This window comes from Coptis chinensis, chromosome 3 (genome assembly GCF_015680905.1).
Source record: "Coptis chinensis isolate HL-2020 chromosome 3, ASM1568090v1, whole genome shotgun sequence".
In the NCBI taxonomy this organism is placed as follows: domain Eukaryota; kingdom Viridiplantae; phylum Streptophyta; class Magnoliopsida; order Ranunculales; family Ranunculaceae; genus Coptis; species Coptis chinensis.
The window spans coordinates 89,841,969-89,857,653 of record NC_141458.1 but is presented as its reverse complement, the minus strand read 5'-3'; the positions used below and the strand labels follow the sequence as shown (position 1 = coordinate 89,857,653).

Sequence of the window (15,685 nt, the reverse complement as noted above, 5' to 3'; positions counted from 1 at the left end):
GTGTAATGTGTGGTGGTAATTTTACTCTGTATTCTTAACTTTGCATAGTATTTGTACTTTGCATATTACTTTTACTCTGCATTCTTAAATTTTACTCTGCATTCTTAGGTTTGCATAATATTTGTACTTTGCATAATACATGAGTTGTATCCGTTATTCATCTTCGTGTGTGAAAATAAATGCAGTCAAATGTTAGAAAAAAATTAGAAAAAAGGAAGAAAGTGTTATTGTTAATCTTCTCATATTTTCAGTAGCCATTTTGTAGAAGAAAATATTCACATGTACATACAAATTTGCATAGTTTAAACTAGTTTGTAAATATAACTTTACATAGTTTAACTAATATTAGAATATATGTTTTCATATGTAAATATAAAATTGCATAGGTTAACTACTATGAAAACTAGCAACATGCACGTGCTCTGCACGCCGATGTCAAATAAAACTTACTGAATAGTGTAAACATAATTTAGGTGAACATACTTACAATTCACATTATGCCAGAGCATACGTACTGGCAGCCGTTTAAAATTTTATTTAAAGGGAACTCAAATTCTATTTGATTTACGTAAGCAATAGACTTTTAAGTATATCTCCAAATCACACGTACTTTTAGGCTATCATCATAGCAAGTGTACGTTGCAAACGACAAAGATAAAAGGTTAGTGCATCAAAAGTATCCCTGCAACGTCATTAACTGAAATTAATATACAAATCTTAGGTAAATAGGTAACATACAGCCGTATGTATTGAATTGGAAGAATGGGACATAACCTCCGAAGCTTATTCATTTGGTTTGTTAATCATTCATCCAAAATGGAGTTACAATGGCATCTGTGGCACAGCGGCATACTTAGTCTACATAGAATATTACATCAATATAAGAATTAAAGTACACCAATAACAAAAAGAAGTAAGTCGCTCTGACTTGTCCTCCACTATAATAGCTGATATGTTGCAACCATCTACTCGTAAGCAGCTACTCCTCAAACGATGATGGATCAACTGATATGTACGTTGCATTGTCCATATACATCAAGAACTTGTCCCAATGCTTTACAAAAACACATTTCAGAATCTAGCAATTTGCATTGAGAGCTAGATGAGAGCCTACTGGCAGTTAAGTATCAAACACTTTGACTACGTCTCTACAACATAGAGAGAGCTGATAAATCTTGCAATAGAAGCGTCGTCCTCTCTCAAAATGAGAGAAAATGGTGGGAGATGTGAAAGCTAGGCATTTCAGTGCTTAGATTACAACCCAACACCGAATTTAAAAGAGTTCTTAGATAACCCCGATTTGGACTATCAACCATGTTGTTGACTCGTTAAAAATTTGTAAGATGTATCAGCAAACTTAGTTATATGTGTCTAGCTTAGAGAACAAATTTGTAAGCTCCTTGGTCTGCTTAAGTAGAAGCAAACCCTCCTACTATTCACTCAAGTGTCTGATTAGTACCTCTCTTTAGTCTTCCAGTTACGGGGGTAGTTAGAGACAATAATCGTCTGTTTCTTTTACCACTTCTTATTTTCACCGTTAACCCACCAGTTAACTATTCTGGTTTAACATGTTTTGATTTGAGAGATGGAGATGCCAACAAAATATGTATTACTAACTTTTGGACCTATACTTTTTTAAATCCATTGGCAATTAAGTTTAACGTACAGTTCAAGAGCAAAAAAAATATATGCAGAAATAAAGACCCTCCCCATTGGCATGTATCCTATAGGTACTGGACAGAGACAAATGAACTTAAAAAGTAACTTAGAAATTCTTTTAAGCGATGGGATGCCCTTGTTACAAAGGATAAAACATAATGGCCAAAGGTTTACCTGCCTGGAAGCAACGATAACAGGGTGCATTCATTATATCCAGTGTGATTAGACAAAGGAATTCACGAGGGACAGACAAAGACAGGAACTTCAATTCACAAGAGTTTTTGCAGCAAGTTCATTGAGCACATCAGACACTTCAACCCCGACAATTTGCAATCCTTCGAATTGTGACATCTTTATACATTACCTGTAAAAGAGATGAAAGAAACTTGTAGATCTTTCTTCCACTATCGTGGCTGAATTTATTGCTCTAAATTAAGCTGGCCTTGTCCTAAGTGTTTGTAACACGATCATCAAGATGGATTCCAGTTTGGTGCCTTTAGCAAATACTTATCCTAGTAAGGACATTCCAATGACCTTGATGTCCTAAGAAATAGCCAATAGAACTACAAAGAAAACATGTTTAAGTACTGCAAATACTGGTATATGCAAAGTGGTACGATATATGAAAGTACGAAACATGGCATAAAAAGAAGAAAAAGCAACCACTTCAATATTTTGAGGGAGTACACTTGTGTTTGAAGCGCGATATTAACCTTGATGATTTTGATTACAAACTTTAAAAAAATCACTAAGTTTCCACAACCATTAAATACGTACAAAGAAGCAAACAACATTACAAAGTGTAAGCATGGTTGTCAAACAAATCAATTTACAATGCCTGCTTTGCCAGACTGCAAACACGATCAGGAGAGTTTATAATTTAAAAATATAACACCAAGAAATTAAGTACAGGCCCCAAGATTATAGGATAAATAGGAGCATACATTATCTGCAAAATAAAATAAAACTAAATAAATGAGTTCTATACCAACTGAAAAAAGGACGAAACAATAAGCGAAGCATTGTATAGTGATTCAACAAAACAATTAGCAAAGCAGTAATCACATAGATGGACAACCTTTAGAAATTTTTTGATCACAGTACCAACTCAACATATATTACCAATAAAGTGATGATGGTAGTATTGTTTCATAACCAATGAAGTAATAGTGCTAATTTATGCCCTCACATAAGCTTAGTAATAAAAACTTTCTTCTTCAAAAGACAAAACATACTCCTAATTACATCAAAAAACCTAATAGGAATCAACAAAACATTAATCATCCTAAACTCACCTGGATCAGCATAACCTGAAAATCAAATTAATGAATTGGACTGCCCGAAATTGATGATTCCAAGGGAGATCGAGAAAGAATAGGGCAAAAGAGGTGCGCTTTATAGCCTGCAACATGGATCCCAATTTTCTATTAAGTTTCCACCAATATTGCTATAAACTATACCAAAGCATGTATTCTCATCTCTAAGCCTACAACCTTTATATCTCAAGAGAAAAGGGTTCAAAAATGTGAATGACCTGTGGAAGCACCCATAATTTCTACTTGCCATCGCGTGGCTATTAGCCACTCCTAAATATTCTAATAAGCACCATCGTCGTCATTCTAAGTGTTGAAGACTATTGTTATCCCTCCATTAAAATACTCCAAACCTGTTTCGTGAATTGATGTATCAATATTCTATATATGAAGGTATGAAAATTGCAACAACAATGTGCATAGTCCTCTCACTAATGAAAAATTAGGCATCACAAATACAGGTAGCATCATGTTAAAATCATTAATTTACATCACAAGTCACATAAACCTAAATTGTAGTTCATGTCATTAATCCACTAGAACTTCAACCTCCATCTTAAGATCCGAACTTCCAAGAATCTGCAAAAAATTACGATGGGTTTTATTATTTATAAGACAAATACCAAGTCTAAAACAGTTTAGGTGTTATAGGTATCTGCTTTTTAATCAAAATAATGCTAGCTTATTTACAGAATAAAATTAGGAACAACTTGCAGCTAAAATTAACATAATGCATGCACCTTTTTCTTAACATAAACGAAGATAAGCTTTCCATACCTTTACAAAGTCAGCTAAAACCAACAAAGAATCCTTTGAGTAGCCTGCTTCCTCAAGGACATGGGTCAGAACTTGCTGTGTCGAAAGCAAAATCTAATCAGCTATTACACATCTAACATCAATCTACTCAGATCAACACTACGCTTTATTAAGAGCAATCATTTCAACCAATCTAATACGATATGAAGCAACATCAATTTTAAGCTAGATATTCACTTGTGTGGAATAGCCCCATTGAATTGTTTAACCTCCTGCCGTTGGGCCACGGTCACATGGTTACTAAGACAACCTGCTTATAACTCGGAAGGAAATTTCCAAAAACTTATGCCTTCAGAATCAAGATGGCACTTACAATATCCAATACATTCACTGTAAACTAAATGACTGACCCTCTACTTGAACTCAATAAAATGTCTTTCTTATTGGTCCCTTGTTCTCAAAAAGGTCTTTCCATTCCAATATGTTATTCAGATTGATGTGCGAGAGACTTGCTACAAAAAGAATGTATGAGGGGATATTGTCATTTTTCTTTTGGATAGTGAAAAAAAATATAACAGAAAGAAACAAAGAGTAAAATTGCATACACATCAAAGCCCTCAACAAAAATGAATAAACACACAAAAATAACTCTATGGTTATTCCCTTTGCTTTTCCAAGAGAAATTCCAAGGATAGACCAGAGGCCAAAGATTACCATTTTGTATGCACAATAACTGATTGAGGAAAAAGAAAATGTGAGACACCCTCTTACCAATATTCTAAGGAATACATCACCCAGATGTCAGCACTACATCATGATAGCAGCACAAGGGGACCTTTATCGATGCTTAGTAGAAGAATGCATTCCTAAAGGGACTGTTGTTGGCTACTTACTACCATGGTATACTAAATGGATAAATTCACGATAATGGATAATCTATTTGGTGGTTTGCCAATCCTATGGGATCTTTCCTAGAGCAATCACATTCAGACAATATAAAAAAATTATTACAATGCTTTATGGCTTGTAGCCAGGGCTTTGTAAGATCCATGGCCAGCCAAAGATGTTAAGTTTTATATGGGATTTTCCTACCAATTTATCAGTTGGGATTTTGTAGGGTTTCATTAGGAATATCACATAGTAAGATGTATAACTTCTGGAGTAGGTGGTGTGTATAGAGAACCCGGGATAGCTAGAAATTAAAATCTGACACTTTGTGCGTTCCTCTTTCTAGTACCTAGTAGAATCTCTTGCCCCCCTAGCCAAAAAAGATTCAATAGAAAAGTTTTGGTCTGCCATTGGAACAACACCATGACTAAACAAAGTCAATTACCTACATGTTGATCTCAAAATTACATGCCAACTATTTATAGTACCGCCTACTAAGATCTTAACATCTCCTACGTACTTGCAACTAAATGCGGATTTATAAGGATGAGCAACTACATTAATTTTAAATGAAAAATATCCCACTGAATCATACTTCATGGTGCTCAAATGGTTTAGAGAAGGGAAAAATGAGTTGAGGAGTACGAATATCTTGAGTCATACAGAGACTGGTAAAGTAAGCGAAGCTTCTAATCCAAAAATAAAGGTAGGAAAACCTTATCCATTCCATCTAAAAACATACAAAGAAATTCCCCATATAAACTCAAACAAAATCAAGAAGTAGATGACCAACCTGCCTTTGCTGTCCGAAATATAAGATCCAGTCAAATCTCGAAGCACATCCAACATCTCATTGAAGGTAACTTTCCCATTGCAATTTAGATCATAAACCTTGAAAATAACTATAACAAACAATTGTTAAAAAACAATAAAATCTCTTCAGCTTAAACCAAACACGAGCACTTAACTTTGACCCTGTTACACAAACTCACTGAGTTTCAACTATCAACTTAACTAATTTATATCAATGATTGCGTCTAACTTACTTTGAGCATAAGTAAAGGCTAGTGGGAAGACAAACGTGAGGGGGAGTGACCAATTTGGATTTATTTGCTAAGCCGCTAACTGATCATAACTGACAAACTGCTACTTATTTTCTAGCATTTCAATCATCTCTAATTCTAACTTGAACAATTTAGAATGCTCACAACAAAATAAAAAGCTTAACCAAAACACTCATATTCAATTTTCTGCTGAATTGTCGCACGAGACTAAATGCCTATAAGAATGCAACAAATTCCTTAAAATTCAACCCATCTAGAAATCTCAACAATCTCTGCATCAAAACAAAAACCATCAAAACCATTCAAAAATCTCACAAAAATCATTCCTTTAACTAAAATACTTTAAACAAAACCCAAACCTGAGAAAGAGGGTTGACAGCAAACTCAGGAACAGATAAAAACTCACCAGAAGAAATAAATCCACCACCACTTCTATCAAGTTGGCAGAATCTTAGTAGTTTCTTAAATTTAGTAGGAAAGTGTTTTTAGTAGTTTCTGATGTTGCAATTAGTATATGATTGTTCAATATGACTTCATCCTTGGTAAACAAAGTTCCAATCTAAAAAACACATCATAAAGAACTGTTCATACAATTAAATCGGGATTTGAAGAGAAAAAAAAAACCTCTTTTGTTGCCAAGGTACAACGGCACGTAATTGACCAGTAGCTTCAGCAACTGATTTCTTCTTTCAACTTGTTATATCTTCTTCACGCTCAATTGGAGTTCCGTAAAACACCAAGTCTTCTTCTTCGCCATTTTTTATTAATTTTCAAATTGGGGTTTTTGGAAGCAGCAAATTTTGAGAGAAAGCACACAAAAAAAAAATATGGGAGTGTGTACGTACGTGTGTTGTTTTTTTTAGATGGGAGAGGTCTTCTAAGAGATTTTATGTGAGACGAAGAAAGGGTAAGCATCAGTTTTAGGCTTCTGTGCTAGTTCCAGGATGTGGGAGAGAATGGAAAAGAATCGGTTCTTATTCTCTAATTAGACTTTTCCATTTCTTAACCTCTTATTAAATAAAGCAATTATTGCTAATTAAATGACATTAATAGTAATACGTACAAATGAGAATGGCGTGGACTTGGTTTTCTAATATACTCCCACATGAAAAGACTGATTGGCCCTATTTAAAGGTGTTAAGCAATTGTTTTATTTAAGGACAATATCGGTACTGAAAATTTATAAACACATAAAAAGACAAAGTAGTCCTCATTAATAAATAGCTAAATAGGCATCTGATTTTATTATTCATCAAGGGTATTATCGTCGACAGAAAAAGTCCCGGATGAATTTAAGAGGCCACGATCATTATAGGCTATACTAGTAGTAGAGATATAAACTTTCATACGTTATCTCAAATTTACAGACATATTCTGTTTCAAAAACTACTATGCAAATGACAGTTTTCATATGTAAAAAAAAAATCATGTTAACCAACTATGTAAATATAAATTTTCAGAGGAAAAATCATAAGTCATGCTTGTTCAGATTTAAAAATTTGGTACAATGTCAATTGCTAGTTCAATTGCGGTTTGCGCTTTTTATTTTCCTCTTGCAACACCACTGTTTTCATTCATTTTCTTGTTTCATATTTTTATTGGCTTATTGACTGTGGTTCATGCAATTATTTCCTTTTGGGCATTTCCACAAATACGCAATGAGCATATTCAACTTCTCCCCCACCTTGAATACATACCACTCAAATTTGTACCTATAAGATATGGTTATCCATGAACCCATTTTCTATCACAAGAAACTGATGTTCTTTTTTTAGTGTAATGAAAGAATCTTCGCTGCTTTATTGGAAAAAGTAGTTCTTCTTTGAAGGATCTTGATTTAATGAAAAAAGTGTAATAGGAAACTAAAAATTTCAGGGGATAAAAATTAGACCGCAAATTGCTTACAATTTGGAAAGTGAGGAGTTTATTTGGCAAGACCTAAATAATGAGGTTCTACCTAAATAATAGAGAGGTTCTACTGGTCGCTGAGGAGTTTACACATAACCGGATTTGATTAAAGGGGTTGAGGACTTGAGGCCCATTTCTTGCCCATATATGTATTATTAATGACGTGTAGAGTTTAAATTGACACGTTATGTTGACAACCTTGGAATTGTCATCAATTTTTGGAAATATTACGACACAGATCGCGATGTTTTCTCATGAGTTTCATTTATATAACTTGTGTGAGTAATCTGGACCGTGTGATTTAGTTTTTGTGTAATGAGACGAAGATTCTGTACACCCGGTTGTTGGGCTATCACCAAAATAAACAGGGCTATTTTTTTTTTTGGTTCTTAGTACTTTTAATTCAGTGAAGCATGAACACTAGCTGGAAAGAGGATAATAAAATTCAAAGGGAAGATTTTTTTTCTTCTGCTTAAATAATTAGGCAATGCTACGGTTGCTACCCCACCTTTTTATAAAAAACAAGAACATTCTTTGCTTATGTGTTGTGGTTGTGCCGTTGTGGTCTGAGGATTTAAAATCGGTCTCCCACCATGGGCCCTCTGGTCAGTGGTCACTATCCTTGTTAGCAATTCGGAATACGGTAAAAATTCGATACGGAAATAATTCAAGAATTATTTGGCGACTCAAAAAAACAGTACGGTCAAATATTCGCAATACGGGAGTGTTTAATTAATACGCGTTTTAAATGTTTTGTTGCAAAAATTCAGAAATAAAAAATTCGTGATATTATGTTAGTAAATATTAATAATAGTTGTCATTCTTTACAACATAACAAACATATCCAAGCAATTTAGCAACGAAAATATTGAAACCAATTGAACGGTCTACATAGGTACTTTAATTTATTTGTTTTTAGATTGAAATTACAGTTCAAACTTCAAAATACACACACCATAACATGACAATTTAAATATTGACAAAAAAATATAAAAGCAAAGCTTTTGGATTAATTTATCACTAAGAATGTAAGAGTGGGATACTTAAAGTAAGAGTGATGATATAAAATACATAAAAAATAACAAAAGCACAACTGAATTTTCTTTTTCTTTTTTTTTGTTTTTTAGCCGAATTTTTGAAAAATTCGCCAAAAACCGAATTATTCGTTCAAAACAAAAAATCGCAAATTATTCCGAATCTTTGAAACATTCGGAAATATTATACGTATTGCCCTTCAAAATTTTGATTTACGAATTATTCGCGAATAATTCAGCAAATTGCTAACAAGGGTCTCACTACTCCCGAGTCCTGACTCCTTACTAAGAACAATTTCATTAAGATATGTAGTGTGCAAAGCTTTAGCAGATTAGCCTATATAAATCTGATTTGGAATCAGCACCTCGACCCATTCAACCTTGCTGCTACTCGGATCAGGTCGTAGGTGCATAGGTCACGGTTAATTTGGTCGGTTTCAAAGTTCAAACCATTTTAAGGCTCGATATTAATGGGACGAAACCGGAGGCAATATAGCAAGTAAGACACCTTTCTCATTGAAGCAGATAACAGAATATCTTTACCCCAAAAAAAGATAACAGAATATCATATGATTTATTTCTAATGCAAAAGGAAGGTTTAATTGTTCATAATGCCTTAATAAACCCGGAACAACTTCTTTATCCAGATTAAACTCTATACCATTTTCAAGCTGTTGCATCTGACTATTGCCCCTTACTTCTTAATACCCAGCCTCAAATGCACTAACAACACAAACCCTTTAAATCCCAATCAGGGCCGGCCCTGAACTTTGAGGGGCCCAAGGCGAGTTTCTTAAAATGGGCCTATATTATTGAGAAAAAAAACAAGTCTTTTATACAGTGTTCTAAAAACGCTTAGCGGTAGTCGGGAGGAGGCGCTAACGCTTAGACCTTCGAGTACAGATGGATTAATTAGGCGCTAGGCAGTTTTTTTCCCTAATATATATAGTAATACACACATATACTACAAGAAATGAAAAAAATTATTTACCATAACTCAAAAAATAAACACATACAAATATACTTATTACAAAAATGCATAATAGTTGAGAAATATTGACTTCATATAAAAACATACTCTTTGTTATAGTGGCATATAATTTACATTAGATTTAAGTCTTTTAAACTCATTCAAATCTTAAGCCTACACGGGCCTTTATTTTTCGACATTTAATCATTCAAAAAAAAAAAAAAACTTGACTGACCGCCTAGACTCACCTAGCCCGTCTAATCGGTCCGTCTAGACCCGCCTAGTCGGTCCACCGATTTTTTAAACGACTAGGGCCTAGCGAGTCGGTTGGGCACCACCTAGCGCCTAGAGACCGCCTAGACCGAATTTTAGAACAATGCTTTTATACGATGGGACGTGGGCCAATGTTTGAGTGGACTGGACTGAATAACCTTGAGTCCTTTACATGTGGTCTAGTGGGTATAAAATTATACTTGGGGGCCCAAAATTTAACCAACAAGCTGGGGGCCCTAGGCGGCCGCCTAGTTGGCCTGCCCTCAGAGCCGGCCCTGATCCCAATCTATGTGGCTTGAACACCCTACTTATCATAATATTGTTGCAACTTTTTGGAATAGAGTAAAACCACCAAATTATTTTATCACCAAAAACAATAGTCTATCTCTTCATCTCTCATCCTCTAAAAAAGCTTTAAGGATCTGGAATTATAATTATAACACTCCGTCTTTTTATTTTATTTTCCTATAATAATAATAAGAAGAATAAGAATAAGAATAATGATAATGATAATAGGTTAAACTAAATATATGATAACTATCAGTTAAGGATAAAAGCCTCGTAGGTAAATAGATAAGTTTCATCCTTGTTTTTCGGTGAGGTTTTAAAAACAAAAAAAATGGGATTCTCACGTAGAGTTTCTGGGGGGAAAACACAGAAAAACTTTTATACAGGAAAAAGGGGTTTTACTGAAAGAAGAAAATGAAGATTTTTCTGAGAGCTAGCTGATAGTCGGAGCGTACTACAGGTGAGTAGATATTTTACGTTTTTATTTCTCGTTTATTGTAGATTTTATGATACGAGAAAAAGGAAATATATGTTTTTACTGTTCATACTGTTCGCCTGATACTCTATTCAGTACGGTATGTCGTAGTGCTAAGTTACATGTTGGATTTCGACTGAAGAACCAGTCAGGTCTCCAAAAGAAAAACTGGTCCGGATCCTTTGATAAAAAAATTGATTAATCAAGCCATTAAGAGTTTATGCAAATTACTTTGTATATCTAGGGATTTAATATGTGTTTTCGCGTTTTGGATTGATTGTGATTTGTTAGATTATGAGTGATGTCGGGTTTTAGATTCGGTGGTTAACTGTTGGGTTGTAGGGGTGAACTGTGGAGTTGGGTGGGTTGTGCGTGGTGAACGTAGAGGTGATTGTTTGAGAGTGGTAGTGTTGTGAAGCTTTGAACAGCCATTAATGGCGTTCAAACAAGAACCAAACCGTCCTGATTTTGGTGTGATTGAATGAATCATTGTTTTGTTTGATTTTGTTGTATCATTGGGTTTGGGTTTTGCTAGGGAGCGAAACCGAACTGTTGGGAGGTGAGTGGTGGTCCGACGAGCTCTGCAGTGGTGGAAGATCGGTGGAAGAGATGACCTAGCAAGTTTTGGAAATCGTGATTTGTTGGTATAGGTATATAGGGGTTTTCTCAAGGAACCAAACCGCTGGGTTCAATAGTGGTAGTGAGTGGTGATTGTGAGGGTTGCTGTGGCGGTAGACGCGCTGGAGAGTGAGTTGGAGAGGAAGATGAACAGTGAGGTTTTGGGTTTTGTTAGGCTTGGGCCGAACTTCGTGGGTGGGCTTGAGCGTTTTAAATTTTGGAATTTCATTTTGGACTTAAGTGTTAGACTTTGGGCCTTAGTCTTTGGGCTTTGGGGTTAGAGGAGTTTAGGTCTGGTTGATTCTTTGTTGACTGGGCTGGTTATTTTGATTGCTAACCAATATAAAATTTAACGGGTAACTTTACTTTGACCGCTGACCGGGGGTTTACTTTGACCAGTTGACCCAGTTTGACTTTTAACTCGGATTATGATTTGGTCTATTAGAATAGGTCTAGGGATATTAGCGTGCTTGGCTTTAGGCTAAGACCTTTCTATATATACGTGTGTACTATATGTGTATTAACTACTATGTAATATTTCAGTCTCTTATGATATACGATGCTATGACACTTAGACATCAATTTAATTAATAACGCGTAAACCAAAAATACATGAAACAATATACTCCTTCGTTCCCTAAAATAATATATGCACTAAAGTTCAATAATGTGTAAACAAATTTACCGCACCCTTTTAGAACTCTCCACGTCTCAAGTTTTGGAAATGAGTTTTATGACTGATGATGTCATATGCTAGGTGGGCATTTATTGAATGTGTCATAAATGGCCCGTTAGCGTTATAAATGGGTATTCATTGAATGTGTCATGAATGACCTGGGTATTCAGTGAATGTGTCATGAATGACCAGATTGTTTGGACTGTCCAAGAGAGGAACTAAGGTATTCGCCTTGCGCTTGCGGGTTAGTTGTATTCCTTGAGTGTACGGGAATGTAGGGTTGGATATTCCTTGAATGTGGCGGGAATGACCCAGGGCATTCATTGAATGTGCCATGAATGGCCCGTTAGTGATATGATAGGTATTCCTTGAATGTGGCAGGAATGACCTAAGGTATTCATTGAATATGTCATGAATGACCTGAGTTTTTATGCCCAAAGAGGCTGTGAAATATGTGTATGAAAGCCCAGAGATGGCTATGATATCGTGGTATTCAGTGGGAGAGAGGCACACAGAAATGTGTGATTTGGCAAATGTGTGGAGTGCAAATCGTGGAGTAGGTACTAAATGGTGGGTGTATAAGAAAAGTAATTGATTAATTGATAAGAGAAATTGATTTGATTATGCGAGTGTGTTTGGGCTTATATTTGAATACCTATAGGATATCTACATATGTTATATAAAATTTCTAACTTTCTTTTGCAGGAGGGTAGGACTTAATAATATTTTGTACAGGGACGCGGTCCTACCCTTATACAGCAGTGGATATCGGTAAGTTTTAATTCAATTACTTAGTTATTAAAACAAGTTATTATAATGAGTTAATAAAATGGAAGTCTTGCTTGGGAAGAAACTATGCCGGTTGAAATGACGGAACTACCTGTCTTCCAAGCTGAGAATGTTTAAGTTATGATATATTTAAAGTGTTAGTTTGATAAATAAATATTAGAAATGTTTATATGTGGTTAGTCTACTCATATCAGCAAATTCCATTTTGCTGACCCATGTTTGCTTTGTTTTGGCAACGTGGGTGTGTTCTTGGGAACATAGGTGGAAGGCAGTTGAACCGCGGCGTGTGATTTGGATTCTTGCCTGGAGCAATCCGTTAGTTCTTTTATTAGGTCCGATTCTTACTGGAAGGATGTAATAACGTAGTTTATATTTTCAGCATGACATAAGAATAAGATATTGAAGACTTTTATTCTTAGAGTTTGTTTGATGTTTTGTTTGGACGGAAGATAGCTTAATAAAGTGATGGTGGAAAATTCTTGGGATTATTTTCATTTAAGTTCATTCTTTTATGATGTGGGTTTTAGGTTTTTGGCATGTGTTGTATCCACCCCGTCATAGCCTGGGTTTTTAGACAATTGAACATAGCGATGTTTGAGATATTTATATTTTAAATATTTACTTTGTACTTGTTTAGAAATTCGGGTTGTGACAGGAATAGAACTACTTTTGGGAATATCCACCACCAAATCTCTATAAGTCGATCAACAAAACATAGAGATCCTCAATTCTCGTATTTCAAACAAGCAAAACTTAATGCTTCAAAAAAATGAATCTTAACACCTTGATTATCTTTTAACTTGTGAAGAAAAACTATGGAAACAGAAATCAAGGGATAAAGATCTCTTAGAAGGAGACAAAAACACTAAGTATTTTCATATTAAAATTTTGAGGTACAGAAAATACAACAAGATCGAATAGCTTAAAAACTCAACTAACACTTGGGTTTCTACCCGTAAAGAGATAGGTGCTACCCTAGTTGAACACTTTTCAAATATGTTAAATAATACAAAACCTGTTAATCTTACACCTATTGAATCTCTCTTCCCTCCGGTTATCTCCTCCGACCACAACAGTGACTTTTTAAGAATTGTCACCTCTGAAGAAGTAAAGGCCACTATGTTTAGCATTGGTGGTCTTAAGTCTCCAGGACCTGATAGTATTCTTGCATTTTTCTACCACTCCTCTTAGGATTTAATGGGATCTAAAGTCACAAATATGGTTGCTAATTTTTTTAAAAATGGTCACTCACTCAAACACATCAACCACACCAACATTGCACTTATCCCTAAATGCCCTAATCCGGCCTACTACTTGTTCTGAGTTTAGACCTATAAGCTTGTGTAATATTTCTTATAAAGTTATCTCAAAATTGCTTGCCAACATACTAAAATCTATCATTACCCTCTGTATTTCTCCTTTTCAAAGTGTGTTTGTGCCTAACAGGCAAATAACTGATAACATTATTATTGCTCATGAGATTATGCATACTTTGAAACACAAAAAAGGCAAGTCTGGGCTAATGGCTATCAAGCTTGATATGTCAAAAGCTTTTGATAGGGTGAGTTGGAACACAATCATTTCCATTCTAAACTCCCTAGGGTTGAACACGTTGGTTGTTAACCTTGTCTCTCAATGCATAAATTCTGCTCAGTTTTCTGTCATGGTGAATGGCTCACCATATGGTTTCTTTAAGTCTAAAAGAGGTCTTAGACAGGGGGACCCCTTGTCCCCTATCCTCTTTATCCAGTGTATGGAAGTTTTGTCAAGAGTTTTGAATGATCGTATTCAATCCAATAAGATGCATGGTATCAATATCTCTCGGACCAGCAAACCCATTGCACATCTACTCTTTGCAGATGATGCCTTTATCTTCTACCGTGCTAATCTAGATGAGGCAAATGAATTGTTGGATGTTCTTAACATTTTTTGTAGTATCACTAGACAAGATATTAACTATGAAAAATCAGGTATCTATTTTAGCAAAAACATGCCTTATAATGAAACTACTAGTATCACGAATTTGTTACACATGAAGAAGATCACTATATAGGAGAAAAATACCTTGGTTCCACTCTCTTCTTTGGGCAACTAAAGTCTGAAATTTTTAATCATCTCATTGATAAAGTTAACACTAGAATAGCTGGTTGGAAAAGTAAGATGCTATCTCAAGCAGCTAGAACTGTCCTTATAAAATATATCACTTATGTTATACCTGTTTACCATATGAGTACTTTCTCTTGCCAAAAGCTGTTACTTCAACTCTAAATGGAATTCAAAGGAATTTCTAGTGGGGAATAAACAATGATAAGAAGCACCCCCTCTATTTGAAAAACTGGGGGTTCATATGTCAATCTAAGAAAGGGGGAGGACTAGGAATCAGAGATATGATGCTGAACAATCTTGCTCACCTTAGTAGAATTCTTTGGTATATTATAACTAAACCCAACTCTCTGCTTTAATTTCAACACAATTAAAAGGTAAATACTTTCCTCACAATAATGTGGTTCATTCAGTACCTAAAAAAGGCTCCTCTTGGTTCTGGCATGGCATGCAACAAGTTCTCATGATAATCAAAGACCACTCTGTGTGGCAGGTAGGTTCATGTAAGAATATTAGTATATGTTCTGACTCATGGATCCCAGACCTACCTAATGGTAAAGTATCTGTACATACTGTACATAATAACTTATATACATATGTTTCTGATCTTATTGATATGCATACTAGATCTTGGAATATAGACACCTTAAATTTTTTGTTTGACTTAGACACCTCACTAAAGATACAAAGTATATTCCTGTCCAGATCTAATCTTGTGGATATGTTGAAGTGGAAACTAACAAAATCTGAGATTCATAGTGTTAAATCTATATATCATCGGTTAGGTTTAAGAATTGCACCTTCTTGTAGTTATAACACAAATCTAACTTTCTGACAGAATGATTTAAACCCTAGAGGCTAGAGCCACTCT

At 35.0% G+C, this 15,685-nt stretch overlaps 1 protein-coding gene across 1 annotated transcript; it reads right to left on the bottom strand.

The window, feature by feature from the left end:
• Positions 1–690: 690 nt before the first annotated feature.
• Positions 691–6,437, bottom strand: LOC147511535 (uncharacterized). The gene is given in 9 exon segments (XM_086598496.1): positions 691–2,023; positions 2,955–3,061; positions 3,194–3,551; positions 3,750–3,824; positions 5,406–5,518; positions 5,851–5,886; positions 5,889–5,952; positions 6,040–6,141; positions 6,393–6,437. Coding segments are annotated over 7 exon segments (486 nt in total). The 3' UTR covers positions 691–2,023; positions 2,955–3,061; positions 3,194–3,500.
• Between the last annotated feature and the right edge of the window lie 9,248 nt (positions 6,438–15,685).